General features: G+C 49.7%; 5 protein-coding genes across 5 annotated transcripts; 1 reads left to right on the top strand and 4 right to left on the bottom strand.

Annotated features, from left to right (window-relative positions):
- Nucleotides 1-111: 111 nt before the first annotated feature.
- On the bottom strand, nucleotides 112-1,353 carry P168DRAFT_274102 (aldo/keto reductase family protein). Its single transcript, XM_024835403.1, has 3 exons — nucleotides 921-1,353; nucleotides 688-863; nucleotides 112-631 (listed from the first exon to the last, which is right to left on the bottom strand). The coding sequence occupies exons 1-3, from the start codon at nucleotides 1,326-1,328 to the stop codon at nucleotides 259-261; spliced, it is 957 nt and encodes a 318-aa protein (XP_024690193.1). The 5' UTR covers nucleotides 1,329-1,353; the 3' UTR covers nucleotides 112-258.
- A 271-nt stretch (nucleotides 1,354-1,624) lies between these two features.
- On the bottom strand, nucleotides 1,625-3,292 carry P168DRAFT_321179 (cytochrome P450; the record flags this gene model as incomplete). Its single annotated transcript, XM_024840437.1, has 4 exons — nucleotides 1,625-2,052; nucleotides 2,107-2,694; nucleotides 2,743-3,031; nucleotides 3,086-3,292. The coding sequence occupies 4 exons, from the start codon at nucleotides 3,290-3,292 to the stop codon at nucleotides 1,625-1,627; spliced, it is 1,512 nt and encodes a 503-aa protein (XP_024690192.1).
- Nucleotides 3,293-11,094: 7,802 nt separating this feature from the next.
- Nucleotides 11,095-14,874, top strand: P168DRAFT_292694 (KH domain protein). The gene is made up of 5 exons (XM_024837643.1): nucleotides 11,095-12,080; nucleotides 12,154-12,435; nucleotides 12,485-12,946; nucleotides 13,015-13,339; nucleotides 13,397-14,874. The coding sequence occupies exons 1-5, from the start codon at nucleotides 11,553-11,555 to the stop codon at nucleotides 14,812-14,814; spliced, it is 3,015 nt and encodes a 1,004-aa protein (XP_024690191.1). The 5' UTR covers nucleotides 11,095-11,552; the 3' UTR covers nucleotides 14,815-14,874.
- A 1,120-nt stretch (nucleotides 14,875-15,994) lies between these two features.
- P168DRAFT_52841 (uncharacterized protein) lies at nucleotides 15,995-17,940 on the bottom strand. Its single transcript, XM_024841987.1, has one exon. The coding sequence runs from the start codon at nucleotides 17,828-17,830 to the stop codon at nucleotides 16,337-16,339; it is 1,494 nt and encodes a 497-aa protein (XP_024690190.1). The 5' UTR covers nucleotides 17,831-17,940; the 3' UTR covers nucleotides 15,995-16,336.
- Nucleotides 17,941-18,486: 546 nt separating this feature from the next.
- On the bottom strand, nucleotides 18,487-21,274 carry P168DRAFT_274094 (OSTA/TMEM184 family protein). The gene is made up of 7 exons (XM_024835402.1): nucleotides 20,961-21,274; nucleotides 20,868-20,885; nucleotides 20,758-20,811; nucleotides 20,617-20,704; nucleotides 19,552-20,559; nucleotides 19,065-19,495; nucleotides 18,487-19,005 (listed from the first exon to the last, which is right to left on the bottom strand). The coding sequence occupies exons 1-7, from the start codon at nucleotides 21,062-21,064 to the stop codon at nucleotides 18,840-18,842; spliced, it is 1,869 nt and encodes a 622-aa protein (XP_024690189.1). The 5' UTR covers nucleotides 21,065-21,274; the 3' UTR covers nucleotides 18,487-18,839.
- Between the last annotated feature and the right edge of the window lie 100 nt (nucleotides 21,275-21,374).

The following is a 21,374-nucleotide window of genomic DNA, read 5'->3' as shown; positions in this document are numbered from 1 at the left end:
TATAGCACACTCATGTCGGAATGTCAAAAGGGAGAGGCCATCAACTCCCATCTATGAATAGTTGAAGATATCTCGATAGTAATAAGTCTGGTTATGCCGAAATTTTCGTAACATGAATCAAAGTGTGATATTCAAACTATTGCTATGCGTGCTTCAAAGTCATTCAGGCCACGTAATTAGCCAGTGGGGTCTCTTGTCGTAAACACTATCTACCTATACGAGTGCGATGTATTCTCGTCTCCCCGTAGAATACCTCTTTCAAATAATATCTCCCCTCACCGGCTCCAGCGTCTCCCAGATGCGCTCAAACGTATCCAGACACTCCTGCGGCAAAGGACCCTGGCGGATACTCTCAACATTCGATTTAATCTGCTTGATCGAACTGGCTCCAAGAATGATTCCGTCATTTGAACCCAGCGAGGAATGATAGTACGCCCATCGCATCGCAGCATCAATCGTTGTAATGCCAAGAGCGCGCGTCGTTTCCTCCAGCTGCTTGAGCGCATTGTGCAATGGTTCTTGGTTGTAAAGACTCTGCATCAATTTGCCGATGGGGCTATCGGCGTCAAAGCGCGTCCCTTCGGAGCTGCCATTCGTGAGTTTACCGGACAAGAAGCCGGAGGCTAGAACTCTGCAGTGTGGATCAGATCAGTATTTGCTCAGTACTGTGGCTGGAGCATAGCATACCGGAATGCGTTGTAGGCGATGCCGTGTTTCTTCAGGATGGGGAGGAGCTTCTTTTCCATGCCCCGGTTGACGGCACTATAGTCGCCCTGGTAGACAGTGGGCTTGATAAAGCCGTTGACCTCGCAGATGTCGATGAACTCCTGCAGCAACTCAGGTTGGAAATTCGAGACGCCGAGCTAGAAAACAGACATTAGCTCCGTGTTGACGTAGCCTTTTCCGTGGACGGGAAGTACATTTTTGAACTTTCCAGCCTTGTGTAGATCGTTGAACGTCTCTGCCTGCTCTTTCAATGGAGTGGCTAGGTCTGGAAAGTGAATGTGGAGAGTGTTGACCTGGTCGACACCCATGCGCTGCAAACTGGTATTGATAGACTTTTCGATAGCAGCTCTCTCCAACTCGCCCTGATGGTCTGGGGACAGCGTGAGGATCTTCGTGTCGATCGTGAAGCCCTGGGCCGCAGCTTTGGTCTCTCCGAGCAGCTCCTCCGAGCGCCCAGGTGAAGTGGGCGGGTACCTGCCGGCGGTGTCGAGATGGGTGATATTGTTCGCTTTGAGACAGTCCAGAACTTCCTGCACGTCTTCAAGTTTGACGAAGCTCATGCCGAAAGAGGCAGCGCCGAAGATGAGCTTAGGAGAACCCATGTTGGTGATGGTTGTTGATGTTCGTGGTGGTTGATGATGGATCGAACGGGAGGAGGAGGGGCAATAAATACTATGGACGACTGTGAACTAAAACCGGATGAGAAACTTCCGGTGCATTTGATAGTTGGATTTAAACCTGGTCGTAAAATTGAGTTTCTATTGGCTTAATCTATAAACATCGCATACGATGATTGCTTGTTTTGCCATGCTTACGCGAGATTACCTAGGTGGTAGGGTTGTGATTGATAATCCATTCTACGGTACCATCTCCATTGTAATATTGGATTGGATATTGTTCACAGCGACAGAGCCGGGTCTAACCTCTTCAACACCATCTGTTGCGTCCGATCCGGAGTCCGCTTCTCGCCTAGTATAACATCTCCCGGTCGATCTGTCTGACCTTCAGGATATGCAATATCATACTGCACGAGCAATGCCATCACCACCAGTTTTACCTGCGCTGCCGCCCAGAATCGACCAGGACAGGCAAATTTGCCAAATCCCCACGCCGGTCCATCCCTGTCGGATGCAGCAAACTGGTACCGGGCTTCTTCTTTGATCTGGCGTAGTTTGTAGAATCGGTATCCGTCGAAGGTCTCGGGGTCGGGGTACCGTTCGGGGTCTCTGCACATGGGGTAGATAGGCATCGAGATGAAGGTATTCTTGGGAATGGTGATATTGTTGGATAGAGTCACCGGCTTGGTGACTTGGCGATTGAATAGCACTGACCAGTTAGACACCTTAACCTGTGGAGGCGAAGAAGATAAGGATCACTTACTCAAATCCATCGGGCTCAGACGCTGGCTTTCTTTCATGAAACTATCCAGTTTCTTCAGGCTCGCGAGAGTAGAAGCTTTGATGATACCGTGTGCTTTGATAGCCTCAACTATTTCCTCTCGTATGGGCTGGATATACTCCGGGTGTTGGCACAGATCCAGAATAACATTTACCGTGGTGTGGGCCGTCGAATGGATAGCAGCCATGTTCAGAAACGGCATTCTCTTGGCCAGTCGAGTACTATCCGTATCAGGGCCCTTGGCCGTATCGATCAACCACTGAATCATGTCCGCGTGCTCCATACTGTCCGTCTTTCGACGCTGCTCGAATATCGGGAGAAGAATTTCACAGATCTTGCCGAATCGCCGTTGAAGCTGCTTGTACGACTCGAGCCGAGGCGCAATGATGGGATGCAGGAACTTGTAGTGTTTTCGGAGGTCGCTCACCACAGCACCTATGTCGCCTGTGTAGCCACTGACTGTCGACAGCCATTCCGGGTCTCTGCACAGATCAGGTCCGACAAACATGCGAGCGGTCGAGGCGGTGACGACTTCTAGGATGGTATAGTACATGGGGACCGTATATACTCCTAATGATCATTAGCCACTGGACTTGCCGTTTGTGACAATCCCCTTACCATTGACATCTTTTGCCTCACTGACTTTGCCTTGGTGTGCATGTACGATCTCATCGTAAACTGGCTGTGCCAGTCGACCAATATTCTGCGACAATGGACCAGCACACACATCGTATCCGAGCATGCCTTCATCTGCAATGTCCATTCCTGTATATTTGCCCGAATATCGCACGGTGGCCGTCAACTTGAGGTGGCTGCGCGGCACCTGATTGAAGTCGCTCATGTACTTTGCAGGTATCATCAACCGATCCATGTTGGTCGTCCATATATAATATAATGAATCTTTGTACTGCCGGCTGTCAGTCTTCTTTTTCTCACAATATACCCATATACAGGTGTTTACCTTGGCATATCCCTCATTGACCATTTCAACACTCCTCTGGTAGAATTCACCTTGGGACGTATTTCCCAGCAGCGTTGGCTTTGGGCCAATATGAGGAATATCCAGTTTCGAGCCGAACCATTTTTGGTATGCCAGCACGGTGGCAGCACCGAGTATCCCCAGCCATAGCCAGGGAACTGTAGCAATTGACTCAACAAAGGCAGACATGATGGTGTCTAACAGATCACTCTTGATGGTGCCAAAGCAATTTATCTGGGCCCCGGTATTGGGACAATGACGGGGCCAAATGCCAATCACTATATTTCCGTGACTGTCTGGGGGATTCGAATAGCGCCATATCCTTGCACCTCTCTAGTCTTGAACAGACAGGTTACAGCTGACTGTATGAAGTATTGTATGTATGGTATTAAACCAAAATGAAAAATACCAATGGTAATCAATCATGATACGCACTAGTACCCATACCAGATCTATGTCAGAATAAACTATATAACAAGCTCTCTCGTCACGTTAGCCTTATGCAGTATTCCGCGTGAGATTTTAGGGTCAGATAAGAGATATCGCAATATAAGAAGCCAAGGGTTGCAAGATTCTACTTGCCGAATCCAGTTCACGATGCAAGCTAATGCTGCAAGCGCTCGTATCTTTTAAATTAGATAGAGGGTTCATGGTCCGTTCTTCCGTCGGAATTTGTTACATGCATAGTTATCATCATGCTTACCGTGAGGAGTCCGGACCGTGCCGTTTGCCTGTATAGATGATGGCGCCGGAAGGATCACTCAAAGGATGAGACAACGGCAATCATTGCGACATCGGAGGAAGGACTTCAGCTGACAAAGGTGTGTTACTGAGCTTAGTCTAGTTGGGTGATGGAGTCGGCAGTCATAGATGCTGTCGTATGAAGCCGGGCGCCTGGAAAGGTGTCTTTGCTATCAGTAATGCTCAAGGTGGCGGAGTAATTTTGGGATGACGCCTTAAGCGGGAATCTGTTCTGCACATTCTCCCCTTCCATCTTTCATTCTCGCAAGAGAAACACTTACTTCATCCGCAGTTGGGACACGTCCCTGGCTATAATTCCTAGAGCCGTTGGTTTGGGTCAACTTACCAGGAGCTGCATCAATGCACATGGCTGACTAGGTTGGAGAAGCTGGTCAATAGTCAGAGCCACGTTCGATCGCTGCATATATCTGCTAGGCAGGGAACTGATCACGTTGTGGCTACCCTGCCCTTACAATAGCTTAGCCCTAGTAGGCAGTTGCTGATCGCAGCCATCGCCATCCCTAATGAACGTCAAACTGTCCGCCGTCAATGGAAAACATCCACTCTATATCAACTGCACTTGGCAGAGGATTTTTATGCCAAACTTTGAGTAACAAAAGATTTCTCATCCCAGAAGGGTGATCTAATATGCTTCAGTCTTCCACCAGTCGCCATACATACAGTGCAACCCGTGGGCATTTGAAGCCTCAGTACACGCCCCCTATGCTGCATATAAAGCTATGCCTGCCGCATTAGCTCAGCTCGTCACAAGCAAATTGTCTAGATGACTAAATGTCGGGCTCTCTTCTATTGTCCGAACTCATATATCAGTATACAGACGATACTGCGTCAGCATGCTGGTGGGGGTGCGTTCATCCCCACTTTGATCGAGACCCCGTCTGAGAGGGGGTTTGCACCTGGGGATAATGTGTTAAACGTCGCAATCTCTACAGAGACATTGACACCCCAAAAGCCAAATGACGCATTTATAACAATTATACACAGGAAGAAGTGTCGTTGTTTCTGAGTTCAGCATCTACGGGTCCTGCGCTAAGTTAAAGCTAAGACTCGATCGCTGTATTTAACTATACTACCAATCATTACAAAGCTAATAAGCTTGTTTTGGTTGTGTAGATATGTCGGTGTCCGCCATGACACTGAGTCATCATTATTATTTGGGATATATTCTCACAGAGGATATATAGTTTTTCATTGTGAACTATCTGAACTCCACAATCAGCAGCTATCTTGAGTCAATAAACTACTACGGGAAGTATACTTGCTCAACCCAATCTATAACTTTAAATCTAAGCTCAAAAGATAGCCCTTTGAGGATCCAATAAACCCTAATACTTTATCTAAGTATACACCTCACTTCGCATATATTGTCTCTAGCTCTCGGCGTTCTGCTCAAGTGGTGTGCTCTCAGTTACTTTACAAACAAAACCGACACCGTCTTCAGGGGGGCTTGTACTACAATCATTCCGAACAATATATATATGAGCCTTGTTATTATGTGCAACAGTAAAGGAGCATCATGAGCCGTATAGAAGTGCCAGAAATCTCCACTCTAACATCACTAACTGCGATATTATTAGCTCTATGTACACGTGAGACTGTTGTATCATAAACGATGGTCTGAACACTATGAGTTTGCTCTCGAATATGATATGGTGCCCTAAGTAGCCACGTACAAGATATTGAATTAATCTACATCCAAGGTAAGTGAGAAGCTGAGGACAGCGATGGTCCTAAGTGAAGGTTCTGTTACATATCGCGTCTATACTATATCGAGCACGGCGATACTGTGCTAGTGCTCGCATATTATGACCATATTCTATTCATCTCTCTATTCTAATAGCTTTACAAAACCCCGTCCTGTGATACAGAATAATAAGAAGAATACATCTCTTTTGTATGTATAGCTTCTGTGGCATTCCTACTCCCTTGAGGAGCTCTTAACCATTCGTCTTCCATGAGACTGCCTTTTCCGTTTGCCTGCTATATAGGTAGGGTAGATAGTATTCAGTATTCAGAAAATACTATACATGTTCTTCTTGTGCGGCGTCATATACATGCTCTATAGCCCTATCGGCAGGCCTTCAAGGGGAGTTTACAGCTTCTCGCACTAGATAATATGCCATATCAATGCCAGAACCAGCACAATAACCAAGGACTGTAAAAACACATAGCCATGCCATGCGATCTCAGGTACTCGATTTCTGCACCACTTAGAATAACATGGATCAAATGATTACTTCGCTTGTTTAACAGGCTTCCAATTACTTGTAGTGCAACTGCGATATCAGATAAGTACATGTTAAGAGCATGTGCTCCTATGTACTAGCTTAGAGATCCCCCTGAATTGGTCGATTATTAGGAGGACTTGCAGTCTAGCAATGATAACCTAGCGTTCTCTTTCAGACATTGATAAGGTGGCGGTATGTATGCCTTGACTTTCAATGTCATGATCACTACTATTTTACCTACAGGCGGCGTTCGGTTTTTCCTATAGTAAAGCAGAAGACTGTAGTAAATCTATGTATTGACCCTTGGACATTATTATGCTGCTTTTTGCGTAGTTTTCTTCTACAAAAAAGACTGTCTAAAATAAAAAGACAATCAACTAATAGGCACCCATAGATGTTCATTATTTAGTCCATGATGCCCTAATATAAGAAGTATCAACAAAATCAGTGATAGCAAGAACCCCTAAACCAAGTACATATTCTGTACAAATTTGATGATTATTTTGGAATTATTGAATTGGATACTAGCTTGCCGAACCTCCATGAATTTACCTATTCAATATCAGACGATATTTGATGCTTTCTCTTCATTGTGAGACGGGGTTAGGGTTCCGGGCTCTTGCTATTGACATCACTGAAGACCTTCTACGAATCAATGCTACCTTATTAAGATACTCTAAGTGCAGCCACTTGCAGCTGATTATCTTTGGCGGTACTAGTGCCTACTTCATAGTTCTCCCGGTCATCCTCAGGACTATATGTCCCGGGTGTATTGCATTTCTTAGCAACAAAGTATGACATTCTAGCAGACTCGTGTAGATAAAGTTTTTGAACTGCTGCTTACAAAAGTATTTATTACGAAAACCTGTACCTCTCCCCGTTTCGCCCTAGAAATTCTAGCCCTCGAGAGAACAACGACGAATGGCTTCGACTCTAAAAGCCTCAATCTGTGCCGGATATTTGTTAGGCTGATGCTCCATGTATAATATCTCTCGTACTCGCCCCAGGGATGCGTATAATCATTCTGCCAATGGGCTGGGTTCCTTGCAGCTCATGACTTATCCATTTATATGAGAAGAATCTAGCCCATAGTTCCTAACCACATGGTTATCGATTATGGAGTTGGCCGGAAGAACATCCTTATCATTATCTGTCAATGAGGCTGCACTTGCTTCATCATATCGATTGTAGGCGCATAATCCACTAGAAGTTTCTAAATACTTGGTCGTCTCGGGGGGGTCTCTTTTCTAGTCCTAGCAAAACGCTGGGTAATGATTTATGGATATTCCAAGATATGAGATGTCAGCAAAATCTACTTCTTTTGATAACAAGGTACGTATATCTCTCAGTAATACATAAATGTTCGTAGTCATTCAATGATCTTCTTAATGCTGTTCTTCACCGTAGGTATATATATATCCTTTCTCACTAGAACATCTTTAGTACCAGAGACATTGACAGATAAGCTAATGACCTCTAGTCTGATACGTTTTTTACTTAAAGATTTTTGGGACATTGCATAACCTTATCTACTTGATACAGAGGTTTTGTTATCCAGTTCTTGTAGGTGGAGTGTAAGTGTATAGATTAAACCAGAGTTAGACAGGGACCATAAAGCACAAAGCCCTCGGAATCTTAATACAAAGCAGAGAATCAATTTGCCCATAACTTAATCAAGTGGGCTGACGATCATTACAAGTTCAGACAATAGACTGGATATATCCAAACTCATCTTCTCTCGTCTGCGGGGATGCCCATATTCCTCCTTCCTACAACTAGGATAATCCCACAACCAGATTAACCTTGAGCGCAATCCCGGGCTACCAATGCCGGCGCTTTGTCCTTGTAGATCTTTGTCGTCCCCTCCAGAAAGGTGATCTGGAATTGACCTATACTAGGCCAGCGTGCTCTTTGGTTTGTTGTAGTGTGAGTATCTACTATCTAGACAGAGATGAAAAGTGGATTTACATTTACTTTTGTGCATTGTGAGCTCCATATGTTGTGCTCATTAGCTTCTATCACTTGTGTCTGACTCTTTAGAACTGCGTTTCTACTAGTACTGAAATAGCACAGCTGAATCTGGTATGTGGTTTTGTATATCAGATCTTTGCTATCTGATAGCCTGTATACTCATAATCAATATCTGGGGTAACTAGTCATGGTTTAATCCATGTTGGGCCACATTGTGTGGAAGAGCTACCCAGTTCATCTACTACTATATAAGCAACACCCCAAACTATAACTGCTCACAAGCCTGGGGGCTAATCCAGGATGCTAGCCAAACCATAGAAAGTAAAGATAAAGAGAGCAAGGGCACTGATAAGGAAGTTAATAACTCTCTAATTTGACCTTGAAGGACCGGAGCTGGGACGCAGTGCACGGACATGCGCTGAGCGTCTTATTTTTTGTTGTTGAAACACTTATTATGATATATTATATATTACCCGTGGTTCTTTGTTAAGTTCATATATGAAAGTGGAGGTGGTGGGAATTGTGATATTAAGTACTATATATTTTAATCAACCTTAGGTCTCCAAGGGTAGCTTAGCCCACCACCTGTCCGTCAACTGCACTTGTTGAAAGTACTTTTACTGATTTAATGGTGATTACCATGTTGATCACGGGATATTTGATAGACATAATGATTTTGTCATACTGAATCTACTTAGTTCCTACAGTGCCTTTACTGCTATATGCACCTCCAAGCCCGGTCACCAGACGACGGGACTGGACCAGCCCTTGCATTTATCGCCAGCCGCGCATGGATCCGGGGTTCAGCGTACTTTGACTCTCGTATATTAAGTTATGGCAGAAGTTTGGCAGAAACTCACTAACAGACCGAGTGGTTAATCATTGACTCGATGCGGGGAAGCTTGAAACGGACGCCATTGGCGGGTAGGCCTGCAATTTATACAGCCCGGACGGGGTGAGCCTGACGTTCGCCGCAAACGAGTGGATGCCTGAGGAGGTACATAGGTACTGGTACTATAGTACGGTTGGATAGTACCTACTACGTAGTAAGGTCGATGTCTAGGTGGGTTAGTTAGGCACCCAGAAGTCGATTGAGATAGATGGTTGGAGACGGTGGTGAGGGTGTTGATTGGCAGGTGGTCTCGTTGAATCCTGAATGCTCGGCCAATGGAGGGGGAGCGGAGAAGTGGTGATACACACATGACGCAAGGCGGGAATGTTCCAGGGTGAGACAGATTGGCTAGTATGGTTTTGTTTTAGTGATGGGTGAGGGATGATGTACGGGGTAGTGTTGTTGGAGGGTACAGTGTCTATGGTCTAGTGTACTTAGGAAGAGGGACTTATTGCTGTGCTACGACGGAGTAGGCACGCTCAATTCGAATATGGCATTATGGGTCCAAAGTAGAAAAATTGCTCGGTCAGAATTCCACACCGTTTCCAGGGATCTCGGAGAGGGTTCTTGGTATGCAGGTGGAGTGGCGAAACGGGGAACCTGAGCCTACAGGACCTATCATGTTCGGGCATGAATTTGTACCCACTTCCTTGCTCGACATGTCCACTCAAGAAGTCCTCAGGAAACCTACGAGGCATGACAAAATAATAATCATAATCATGATGGTCGTTAATTACCGGTGCTGTCGCTCCGTACGGCCCCGTACAGGAGCAGTTCCTGGGGAGAGGCAAAGGCCGAGAAATCCAGGTCCAGCTGACAAGAGGGTTTCCAGTTCCCACCTTCCGAGCGCTCGCCGACCGGGTATCTCGGCGAGCCTCGTGTCCTCTCTTTTCTCCCTTCTTTGTGTGTTTCCATGATGATACAGTAGTCTTGTCGATCTGGCGCCGATTGTCGATGGTAGCCTGACCTCGTATTCCGCACTGGACAGATTTCAGTCAGGAACGGGTGGAAAGTCATCCATTCTCGTTGCGTCGAGGAAGGCGTCCAGAAAGACAGGCCAATCACAACCTGTCAGGCAGACGAGAAGAACCTCTTAGTTGGTATTTGAGACGGAAGGGGATAAGAGGATGCGGACTGATGAGATGGACCGTTGCACGTGACAGCAGATGATTCTCGCTTGGGACACCCTAAGAGGAAAGGTGCATGGACCGTGCAGTCACCGCTGATGAACGCAATCAAGGTGCCGGTTTGGCCGGGTTGGCCGGTTTGAGGCCGATAGGATGCTTCGTATGTATATCAGGATGGTTCTTATAGCGTCATGGTGGCGAGACCGTTTGGCTAGGATCTCAAAGGACATCGAGAAGAACATAGAATTGAAACAGGTTGAGTCGATCCGGGATGGGACAGCTGAACATACGATATGGGATGATAAGCCATGCCTCCCCTAGCCTACCTTAGCTAGCATCTTGGGATGGGCTTCCGACTGGACCAACTGGCGGGCCTAGACGCTGGGCTGACTCGACCGTACCCGCACAGGCCGGTGGGATGGGATGGATCGAATCATCGTGGAAGAGTTCATGAGAAGGAAAAGGTCCGAAGTTTCTTTGAGGGGGCTTGGACTTGGACTTGGACCTGGTTCTGGAATCAAGTGCGTAAAGGGAGTCGAGTCTTGCATGTATGTTGCCCCTATACGGATCCATCCATGCATGAGCCTGAGGCCGTTCCCACAACGCTGACTGGGGATGCCTGAATGGACCTGGATTCAGATCAAACCCTTCATACCGAAGGAATCAAATAGATCAAATAACTATTATACTGGAGTAATTCAATGCGATTCTGTCTTCTCCTTTGCTTCCATTCAAATCAATAGCAGTATGGAGTAGGTTGGAAGAACAAAAGCAAAGTACATCAAAGACGGCGACTCGAAACCCACAGTTGACCAACTCTCTCCATCCGCCAATTTTCCCCTTCCACTCTTGCTCTCATCATCATCTCTTCCTGACCGTTTTCTTTCCTTCTTCTTCTTGTTCATCTTTTCTCCTCTCCTCCAGTTTCCCATCTGGACTTTTTCTCTTCTTCTTTTCTTTCCTTTCTTTTTGATTATTTCCTCTTCTCTCCCCCCATATCATCCACTCTCAGCCTTACTCCCCCTCCGATACCCATTTTGTATTTTTTTTTTTTCTCTTTTTCTTTCCTTTTCTTTTTCCCTGGTCGATTCATCTTCTCACCCATTCCGGTCCCTTGTCCACCTCCCCTGCACGCCCCCCATTCCCATTCCTCAACTCTCTTTCTCCGCCATCCCATCCCTGTCGAGAACGGCGATCGCAGCAGCCCGCTGAGTTTGCTTGCTTGCTCTTCCCTCTCCCACCCCCTCCCTTCCAATCCTCCCTTTCCCGACCTTTTCTCTCCCTCTCGTTCCAAACCTTCACAACCCAATCCCGATTCTCTCCGCCCAACATTGATCTTACTCCTCCCTCGTTCTCTCTCCCTCTCCTCCCCTCCTCCTCCCCTCTCTGATTCCTTTCGTTTCTCTCCCCCTCGACTTGCTCCAGGGGCTAGAGATTCGATTTCCCCCCCCCGTCGACCCACCTGCGTCATGCACAAGATCTCCAACTTCACGGGCCAAGCCCGTCATGGTTGGGAACGGATGACTCCGACTTTTGGCATGTCTCGCCCTCATGCGGACATGACTTCGCACTCCCTCCGTCGACCGCATGGTGCACCGCCGATGACTCCCCCGACCGGCATCGATCCGACCGTCAACCTCTCCTTCAACGTTCCATTCTCCTCCACCCTCAGTGGGCCCGACGCCGACGACGTGCTCCATGCGACTCCGGGTGCCCTCCACCGCTGGTCCTTCCCCGAGGGCACCCCCGAAGGCACCCCCGTTCACAACCTGCCCGTCCACACTAGCAACGTCGAGACCCTGCGGAGACTCTGCCGTCAGATCACCGAGAGTAGCAATGGAAGGATCGAGGCCTCCGTCAGTTCGTCGGAGCCCAAGACGGTCCCCTCCTTACAACGTCGCCCCCAGGGCTTGGTGACGAATGTTTGTATCACGGGCGATGGCGAGACGGTGCGCAAGATGCGGGCCAAGATCCTGAATGAGACCCCCATCCTTCTGGTACGTGTCTGAGATCGCTATATTTGAAGGTTCATTGTGTGGGCTAATGGCTCGGGTTGGTTTTTTTTTTTAGCGATGTGCCACCGTCGACGTGGACATGCACCTCTTCATGGACGGATCGGCCCAGGGAGTTCGGGATAGTGTGTTGGGACATCTGAACAAGTTGGCCGAGTACACCGGTACGGACATCTTCCTGCTGAGCCCGAAACTCCGAGACACGGACAGTGCGGTGGTGTCATCCTATGGCTACGCTTCGGACAACGGCCTGGATCATCGCTTTCGCGTGTCCATCTACGGCGATATGGAGAGTGCGGAACATGCCAAGGCCCGGGTCTTGATCTTGATCGATCAGATCGTAAGTACTTCCTTTGTGGGTGACGACGATGGATACTAACAGGGTGTAGCTCAAACGTGAGGTGGACGCGATGAAGTTGGAGTTGACCATGCACACTCTGGTGTGTGGCCGCACCCGCAAGAACATCAAGCTCATCGAGGCCGCCACCGGGACCGCCATCTACTTCCCCCCGCCCTTTCCGCGCATCTTCGGTTACACTCCTCCGGGCGCCCACCGTCGCAGCGAGGACGAAGTCTACATCACCGGGGAGACCAAGGATCAGATCGCTCGCGCCAAGCAGAAGCTGCGGGAGTTGGTGCTGGGAGTCAAGATCTACGTCAAGGATGTCATTGTGAACTCGAACAAGATCGACAATGTGCTGCTGGATCGCTTGGATAAGGTGCGGAAGGTCATGGAGATGAACGGTTCTTACGTTCTGTTCCCCCAGTTGGGCAGCCAACGCGGCCTGGTTCGCGTCCAGGGCTCGGAGGTCTTGCATGTGGAGCGTACGGTTCGGGAGATCATGGCTTTGGTACGTACCTGTTCCAACACCAGGAAATTGTTGATCGTCGACTAATACTTTCTCTTTTCGGTCCGCAGGCTGGCCAGTTTTATAGCGCGTCGTGGTGGATCGTCATGCCCGACCCCTCGCAAGGCGGTTTCCGCGCCCCCTCCGCTCCCGATGTCCGCACCATGCTGTCCGACATCTGCAGCAACTCCGGCGCCGAAGTCAGCTTCGACAATCTGACCTTCACCATCAACGGATCGGACGATGCCGTCAAGGCCGCGATGATGGTCATCAACCAAATCCCCTTCGTCCACCGGAGTCAGTATCAGATGCGGGTGAAGATCGAGTTGGCCAATGAGCACAAGGAATTCGTCAGTGGGAAGAAAAACGGCAAGATCAACAAGATCATGGGTCAAAGTAAGTTTCTTTCCTTGCCTTTCCATTTCAAAAAAAACATGTAGATTGACCGCCCAGGCAACGTCCAAATCATCTTCGACGGCTTCAACGAGTACAACTTCTACATCGACGTCTGCGGGAACCAATACGAGTCGACGAAGAATGGTCTGGATCTCGTCGAACAGGAGATGCCAGCTTCGATCTCATTCCACGTGCCGGATCAGTACCACAAACGGATCATCGGGATCGGCGGTCAGCATATCCAGCGCATCATGAAGAAATATTCGGTCTTTGTGAAATTCTCCAACGCCATGGATCGTGGCGGTATGGGCAAAGAGGATGACGACATCAAGGTCGACAATGTCATCTGCCGGACCCCGGCGCGCAATGCGCAGAGTCTGGACCTCGTCAAGCAGGAGATCATGGACATGGTGGAGAAGGTCGATGCCGAGTACGTCTCCGAACGGGTTCTGATCAATCGACTGTACCACCGGGAGTTGCTGGCGCGCATGACCGAGATTGATGAGCTCGAGAAGAAGTGGAACTGCAAGATCGAGTTCCCGAGCACGGAGCTGGCCAGCGACGTCGTGACCATTTCAGGTCCCGAATACCAGGTGCCTCAGGCGGTTGATGCCCTGCTGGGCATGGTCCCCGAGAGTCACGAACTCCTCTTCCAGAGCTCCCCCGAACTGCGCGAGTTCTTCCAGTCCGCCGACTTCCGCGACGACGTCTGTGGCAAGCTGAAGGACCAGTACGAGGTCGAGACCTCCGTCAACGTCAGTTCGGACACCGCTTCGCCCGTGTCGGACGGCGGATCGCCGCCCTTCCCCCCGGAGGACCGCGTGCTCCTTGGATACACGCGCAACAACGCCGGTGGACTCAAGGACGCCATCGACTTCTTGATTTCCCGGCTGGTCGCCCACGGATTGGATGCCACCACCGTCAAGGGCGCCATCCCGCGCCCCAAGTCGGACTCGTTCGAGGAGTCCCTCCCCTTCTTTGATTCCAAGTTGCTGCAGCACGCGCCCATTCCCCTCGTGACGGATTCCCCCACCCGACCCAACTTTTCCGATGAGACCAGTGAGCGTGGCTCGATCTTCGAGAGATTGCGGAAGCCTGGTAGCATTTCGTCGTTCTCGTCGTTCATCGGCCGCAAGAACCACTCGGCCTCTCCCGGTTCGTTCTTCAAACATGCCTCGAGCAATGCCTCCAAGGCATCCCTTGTGTCCATGGAGTCGCGTGACAGCGGATATCGCAACCCGTGGAATGATTCCGGCGTGAATCTTCCCGAGGACGATATCCCAGTTATTGGCAGCTCCCATAGCCACAGCAGCAGCAATGGCTGGCCCGCGCGCTTTGACACGAAATTTCCATTCGGTACCGCGCCGGGGGACATGACCCCTAAGCATGACCCTCGCGCGTCTTTTGACAGTGGTCGTCCTAGCACTTCCAATTCTACTTCTGGATACCCGGCCCCTATCGGGCCACCGCGTTAAAGACAATGTCAGTTTGCAGCAGTATACCCCAAGAAATTTTGTCTTTTTTTTTTTTTTTTTCCAGTCAGCGATTGATTTGTTTCGGCTTTTATCCTGTTTTATCCATTGTTTTGATACCACAGTAAGCATCTAAGATACCAGAAAAATTTGTTCTCAGCCGGAGGAACGAACAGACAGAGATGGAGTCCCCAATTTGAGTCGCGTCTCAGTTTGATTTATACCCTTCAGTTGTCTGGATTTGAATTCACATTCTTCTTGTCACGTTTTATTCTCGCTCGCGTGTTTGATTTGATTTGATTTTCGATTTTCACTTTTTTTTTTGTCTCTCAAACCATGGCATGGGAGAAGCTGGAAAAGGAAAGGACAGGGAAAGACAACAACAACATTCAAGTATGATACCAAGTGAGATGGAAGGTGTACGAAGGTGTTTTCTCGTCTTTTTTTTTTTCTCTTTTTGACTCATTTGCTGTTTTCGTCATTACATCCTGATCCTCCCTCCGTTCACTATCTTACTTTTTGCATGTGCATGTGCATGGTGATGGATGGGTACAGATGGATTTTGTGGTTTTTCTTCCTTTCTGTTTGCTGTTTGCTGTTTCTTGTTTTGGATTTCCTTTTTCCTTTTTCCTGCTTTTTCTTTTTTTACTATATACCTTGACGTACACGATATCCCCCTGACTTCAGTAGAGAATTCTGAATGAAGACCGAGTGATTGATTTGATTTGATTCCTGGATGTGATGTAGACTGTTATTGCCTTTTGCTCTAACAAATGTTATACTTTTTATGGACTCGGTTTAGTTCTATTGGCATTATCAAGTAGCATGAATCAGATTATTTGGCAGGGACTGATTAACAAGGACATAGCTTATTGTGGCAGAGTATGTAGATTGAGTATGGAAAGTATAATAAACCGAGTATAATTGAGTATAAACTGGGTATAAACTGGGTATAAACTACGTATAAACCGAGTATACAAATCACAAGTGACTAACCAAAATTGAAGCGTGTGGTCCATGCCTATCTGTACCTACACCCACACCTACACTATACCATACCTAAAAAAACTAAGCTACATACCTACCTACCTACCAACCTCAAAGGTGGTGATATAGAACATGCAGAGTAAGTAGGTAGGTAGGTAGGTATGTAAATGGCAGACAGGATCAGTCTGAATGAAGGGTGGAAGTACTATACTATACTATACTATAAGCAGATTGGTATTGATTGATGATGATATTAGGGGTAGACCGTAGATTGAGATAGACGAAAGTTAAGAAAAGTAAAGGGAAAAAAAAAAGGGAAGAGGGGGAAAGGGGGAGAGGGTATCAACAGGATGGATCGTGCTCGTGCTTGTGCTGGTGCTCGTCGTAGACAGATGCCAAACAAAGAGAAAAAAAAGATCATCCGACAAGGATGAATACCAAAGCAAGTAGACAATCAAACAAGTAAGCTCGTAGAAGTAAATAAAGTAGACATTAAGCATAAAGTATCCCATTATCCAAGAACAAGGTCAGCCCCACGTTAAAACGCCACCCCAATCGGCGAATGCGAGTGCGACTGATTCTCGTAATAACTACGACGAAGGTCATCGCTTTCGTAGATTGTCGGGTAGGGTTGGTACTGGGATTGGTCTTCGGATGGGCGGGCTGTTTGGCGGGGAAACACGGTGGTGCTACTGGTTGGGGAGGGCGTGGTTTTGTTAGGCGCTGCGGCGCCTGTCATGTTGTTGTTGGTGGTGGAGATGGAGGGGGAGGAGGCGGAGGAGGCGAGGGTTGAGCCGCTGAGGGTACGGGAGCGGAGACGGAAGGGGTTCTTGTCTGTTGTGAAGGATGGTTTCCAGGTTGTGGGGAAGGCGGGGAGGGAGGTTCGGGTGGTTGTTGATGGTGCTGATGTTGATATTGGTGTGTTGAAGAGCCATTGTGTGACGCGGCCGGTGCGAGGGGGGGTCCGGTTAGCGGGGCCGTCGGAGGAGGAGCTTGTTGTTGGGGGTCTTTGGACGCTGCTGGATGATGGACGATCCTCGTCAGTCGGGGGCAGGGGGGGCCTGGCCTGCAGGTGGGCTTGTAGTGGAGTTTGGGGTTCTGGGATGGCGGATGGAGGAGGATCGCTTGGGGATGCGGGTCCGGGGATACCAGTTGAGTCCGGCCTGGTGGTGGTGATTGTGGTGGTTGGGAGGGGAGAGTAGAGGCTTGCAGTCATACCAGTAACTGTGGATGGGCGGGTCGAAAAGTGAGGGATGAGAGGGCTGGGCGCCGGGAGGGATCTCTCCAGGTGGTGTTCCAGTGTTGCGAGGGAAGACCGTCGGGAACCGGACCCGACGGGTTTGCGAGACAGGTGGACGGAAGACGACGCCCGGTGGTGTGATCTAGCCTGCGACAGGCGGCCTGTGTCTGCTGGTTTGAGGACTTTGGCGGGTCTGGTCAGCGTTTGTCGGCGGTTTTCTTCTAGCTGGAAGTCCTCGAACTGGGGGAGCTCTGGGAGATGATAGCCTGGGGTGTTGAAGCTCAGCTCCAATGCTGGGATATTTCCAGGGGTAGTAGTCGCGAAGAGAGGCACGCGGCGGAAGTCGGATGGAGCGCTGATCCTTATGGGAGCGGTCGACCTCTTCTTGAAGGAGATGGTACTGGTCCTTTTCTTGAACGAGATGGTACTGATCCGGTTGGATGCCCGCGATGCTCGGATGTCTTTCCCGTCCATCATCCAGGAAGGCAAGGAAGTCACCCGGGGTGGTGGACCTGGGCTGGGCAGGTCGTCGTAGACGACGAGCTTCATGGGCGGGACGAGGTGAGGCTGTGTATGGCACACGCGCATCTCCCGTTCGGCACCTGAGACGCACGTTAGTGCAATTGTTCGAGTCCTCGACTCGTCTTTGTTCAATAGACCGCAATACATACCGTTTTGTCTCGCGCTCCTGTCATGGTGGAAGCTATCGTCGTCCGCCCCTGTTGGGCAGAACAAGCAGGAGTGAATCCAGCCAGTGAATAAGGACCCTGCTTGTTCGATTGCCCGGTTCATCGCTGCCAACGGTTATAACTGTTGGCCCATCACCCTCAGGGGTGGGCCGAGCACAGATATATTCCCAGGAAAAAGAATGCGAGAGACGATGAACAAGGAAGTCACAAAGAAAGAAAGGTCATATAGACAAACAAAGGCCAGCCGTCAGGTCCAAGCACCAGGCTGGCAGCAGAAGAACAAGATAGATGGAAGAAACAATCAATGAATGAATGAATGAAGGATGGATGAAGCCCTTGTGAGAACCCCCGCGATAGAAAGGACCTCCTCTTTCTTTGACACTAAACTCCTTAAAGGGGCCTCTCGACTGTCAATCATCATCACATTGACCATGGCAAGGCTCCAGGTCGATTCGAATCATAGTATTGGGCCTTCTGCATGTCAGCCCCCCACCCTCCGGTCTTTGATAAGTCCAGGGAACGAGGATCAGCTCCTGCGCCGGAATTACTGACCAGTAAAGGTGCTCTGATAGCGCCCCTCCCTGACAACGTGTCGAGCTGTTGATCCGTCCTTAATGAGGTGATCTGCGAATTCTCCTCCGGTTGGCTGTCGGGGGAGCAGAACACCACACTAACGAGGGACTAAGCGCCTAAGAGACGGCGGTCATTTGTCCAGCCGACGCAAGGCCCCCATCGGGATGGTGATAGTAACTCTCACACCTGCATTGGCTTGGGTGCTTGCCGTCGACTCCCAAAGTACGTGTGGAGAGATGTCAATAACTATGTAGGCCATCCCCGAGATGGATGATTTCAGGCCTTTGTGTGTTGCATTGACCAAGTGTGATAGCTGCCCAGAGCTCCTCGTTTTATCCGGACGTACCGGACTACCGAGTACCTGGCGTTTCATACTATTTATAAATCTCCCTCGCCGGGGATTTTGAAGCTAATAAGTTATGCTGCATCCCGAAATAACCACGCATATTGAGTGAAGATTGGAGTTTGGCCCGGTCGCACATGGGTGCCGCCAGGGGTGCCAAAAGGCTTGGCTATGTGTGATGAGGCACGCATGGCTTCTACCGGCCCCAGACATTCTCCTCGTCCAAGACACCTGAAGTCCATATCCGTGCTTGAGTGTTTCCGTCGTGGGTGTTTCCATCTCTTGGAACAGCTAGATGTGTCGAACTACGCGGGGCGTCGGCTTCCTGCTCGTCCCCGGACTCTGACATGCCAGTGGCTCTCCTGGGAGGGAACGATTAGTTTGGGCTCGAACGCGTCCGGCAGAGATAGCGATTACTTACCGGAAGAGCTTCTGCTGGTCGGGTTCAGCTGGTGTGGAGCCAAACGCTCGCTCGGCATGGATACGTTCCTCGGCTTCGGCTTCTCGGTCCTCCACTACGATATCGACGAGTTGACTGCTACGCGAGCTCCGAGAGGCAGAAGAACCGGCTGAGCCCGGCCGTTCCCCTGCATCGTCATCGTCATCGCCATCGCCATCGCCATCGCCATCGCCATCGCCATCGCCATCATGGTCGTCATCGTGCTTTTTCGGAGAGACGTGAGAGACGTGGGAACTCCCACTGCTGCGGCGGGAATCGGGTCCTTTCGATGAACGACTTCTGCGATGCTTGCGGGCCTTCTTGACCAATTCAGGCTGCTGGTCCCCCTGGTAGCTCGAAGAACTCGGCAGACGTTGATCCCTCGGTATCTCGTGGGCGGTGATTACAGGGTACTAATCAAAGTCGCATTAGTTTGGATGGCACTTTAATGGGGAGTGGGTCAACTTACATTCCAGTCGCCGAACTCGAGTTCCCGTGCCTGAGCGAACAGTCTCTCATGCTCTTCGTCCAGACCGAAGTCCTCCACATCACTGGGCGAATTGTATCGATCTGCAGCGCTGCCTCGTCGGTCGCCGTCGGAGGAACCGGACAATAATGGTGTTCGACTGTTGGCCTCTCCGGGCATAGGAATCCAATACTTTCCCTTCCCGCCACGTTCATATCGCATGCCATGCTGGATACGCCTTACCCGCGACCGAGACTCAGCGTGTGCTATAATGTGATCACCCGAGTCGAACAGCCGATACTCATAGTTCTCTCCGCGCAAGGTCATCTTCGTGTCTTCGACCAAGTCTCTGGCACCAAAGGCATCGCGCAGAGCGTATGCTACGGGCAACCGAGCCGCCGAGACGGAGGGGTCCGCATAGTCATGCCACGAAAACGCATGCCAATGTGCGATTGCGAAGATGGGCATCTCGAAACAGATCAGAGCATCTTGAATGGCAGCCGCTAAATTGTCGGGGGTGTATCCCGGAACGCCGTTGGACAGTGCCCCAAGCCACTGGAGGATCGACAGGAAGAACCCCTGCCAGTATGAGGCGAAAATGATAAGTTTGACGCCCAGAAACTTGGGCACGGGGCGGAATGGCACCAAGTCGCTGTGAAGGCAAACCCAAAAGTTGGCCAACGAATAGAGACTGACGGTGACGCTTATATTATACACGATCCCCGTCCAGAGATACCCAGAAGATATTCCCAGGTAGCCTTCTTGGTAGGTACCGGTGGCCTTCATTATGATCGATACCAAGGCCAAGATCGGTTTCAGCCAGGCATACTGAAGGATCCCGCGCTTCACCGACAAGAAGGTCTGGGGATCGGAGATGTCGAGTTTGGGAAGGCAATAGTTTAGCGGCCAGGTGTGATCTACCGGAGGGCGACCATGGGTCAAGATGATGATGGATCTTTCGCCGCCAAGAAAGTTGATGAGGAGTTGGAAAAACGTGTAGATCGTAAAAGCCTAGCGGGGACAACGCTTGTCAACACAACCCCCGAGTCCCACGGGCGAAACTCGTACCTCATAGATGTCACGAATGGGGTCCAGCACTTGAGCGGCGACTGATGAAACAATACTGGCCCAAGACGCCGCCGCGTATATCGGAACCCTGACACGATCAGCCCGACATCCAGTCGTCTTTCCCCGAAAACAAACACTAACATCAAGAGAATGCGAACCACATAGCGTTGGTGTAAGGGCTTCCGGTAGTTCTTTCTATACGCTGGAGGTTAACACATGACATAAATGTGCCGCGCGAAGGGTCTGCGTACGCCTGAAGCCAAATGGATCTGTTGATTGCGGACAACTGTTAGCACACTTGAAGATGCCTGACGAAAGCGAACCCCGGGGAAGTGCGATCTCACAAAATCGATATGAGAGAGGCAACCAGCGACGAGACACCAGTAACAATGACGACGGCCCGCGCCAAACTCGAGCCAGTGCCCCCGGACGGATTAGAAATGACCATTGTCAACCGCACGCGCCCCTGTGTTATGTCTGCGGGTAAAGCATGCCGTAAATCCAGGTGACCCTTCAATAAGAGGTACGAAGCGAGAGGGCTCGGAAAAGAATACGCGCAAAAATATCAAGCTCGTCAAAATTGGCTAGAAAGTCCCCTAAACCAGAAAGGGACTATCGCATAGTCAAAGGATGAGGGCGTTGTGGAGCGAGATTGCGTAGGCAGGAGGAGCAACAGCCGCACTTGGTATCTCTGCCCAGACGCGAGCCTTAACAACCAGGCCGATAAACTGGGGAACTCGATCCTGAACCGCCAGGCT

Source organism: Aspergillus campestris, assembly GCF_002847485.1.
Source record: "Aspergillus campestris IBT 28561 chromosome Unknown P168scaffold_11, whole genome shotgun sequence".
Classification (NCBI taxonomy): domain Eukaryota; kingdom Fungi; phylum Ascomycota; class Eurotiomycetes; order Eurotiales; family Aspergillaceae; genus Aspergillus; species Aspergillus campestris.
This window is presented reverse-complemented; position numbering and strand designations above follow the sequence as displayed.

Bases quoted from the DNA above. Each gene is read 5' to 3' on its own strand.
- P168DRAFT_292694 (XM_024837643.1), top strand. From the start codon at position 11,553: ATGCACAAGATCTCCAACTTCACGGGCCAAGCCCGTCATGGTTGGGAA. The intron at 12,436-12,484 runs GTAAGTACTTCC...AACAGGGTGTAG, and splicing joins TGATCTTGATCGATCAGATC to CTCAAACGTGAGGTGGACGC. The intron at 12,947-13,014 runs GTACGTACCTGT...TTCGGTCCGCAG, and splicing joins TTCGGGAGATCATGGCTTTG to GCTGGCCAGTTTTATAGCGC.
- P168DRAFT_274094 (XM_024835402.1), bottom strand. From the start codon at position 21,064: ATGGTCATTTCTAATCCGTCCGGGGGCACTGGCTCGAGTTTGGCGCGG. The intron at 20,705-20,757 runs GTTAGTGTTTGT...TGATCGTGTCAG, and splicing joins GTGGTTCGCATTCTCTTGAT to GGTTCCGATATACGCGGCGG. The intron at 19,496-19,551 runs GTAAGTTGACCC...GACTTTGATTAG, and splicing joins TCGAGTTCGGCGACTGGAAT to TACCCTGTAATCACCGCCCA.
- P168DRAFT_52841 (XM_024841987.1), bottom strand. From the start codon at position 17,830: ATGAACCGGGCAATCGAACAAGCAGGGTCCTTATTCACTGGCTGGATT.
- P168DRAFT_274102 (XM_024835403.1), bottom strand. From the start codon at position 1,328: ATGGGTTCTCCTAAGCTCATCTTCGGCGCTGCCTCTTTCGGCATGAGC. The intron at 864-920 runs GTACTTCCCGTC...TCTGTTTTCTAG, and splicing joins AGGCTGGAAAGTTCAAAAAT to CTCGGCGTCTCGAATTTCCA. The intron at 632-687 runs GTATGCTATGCT...TCCACACTGCAG, and splicing joins ATCGCCTACAACGCATTCCG to AGTTCTAGCCTCCGGCTTCT.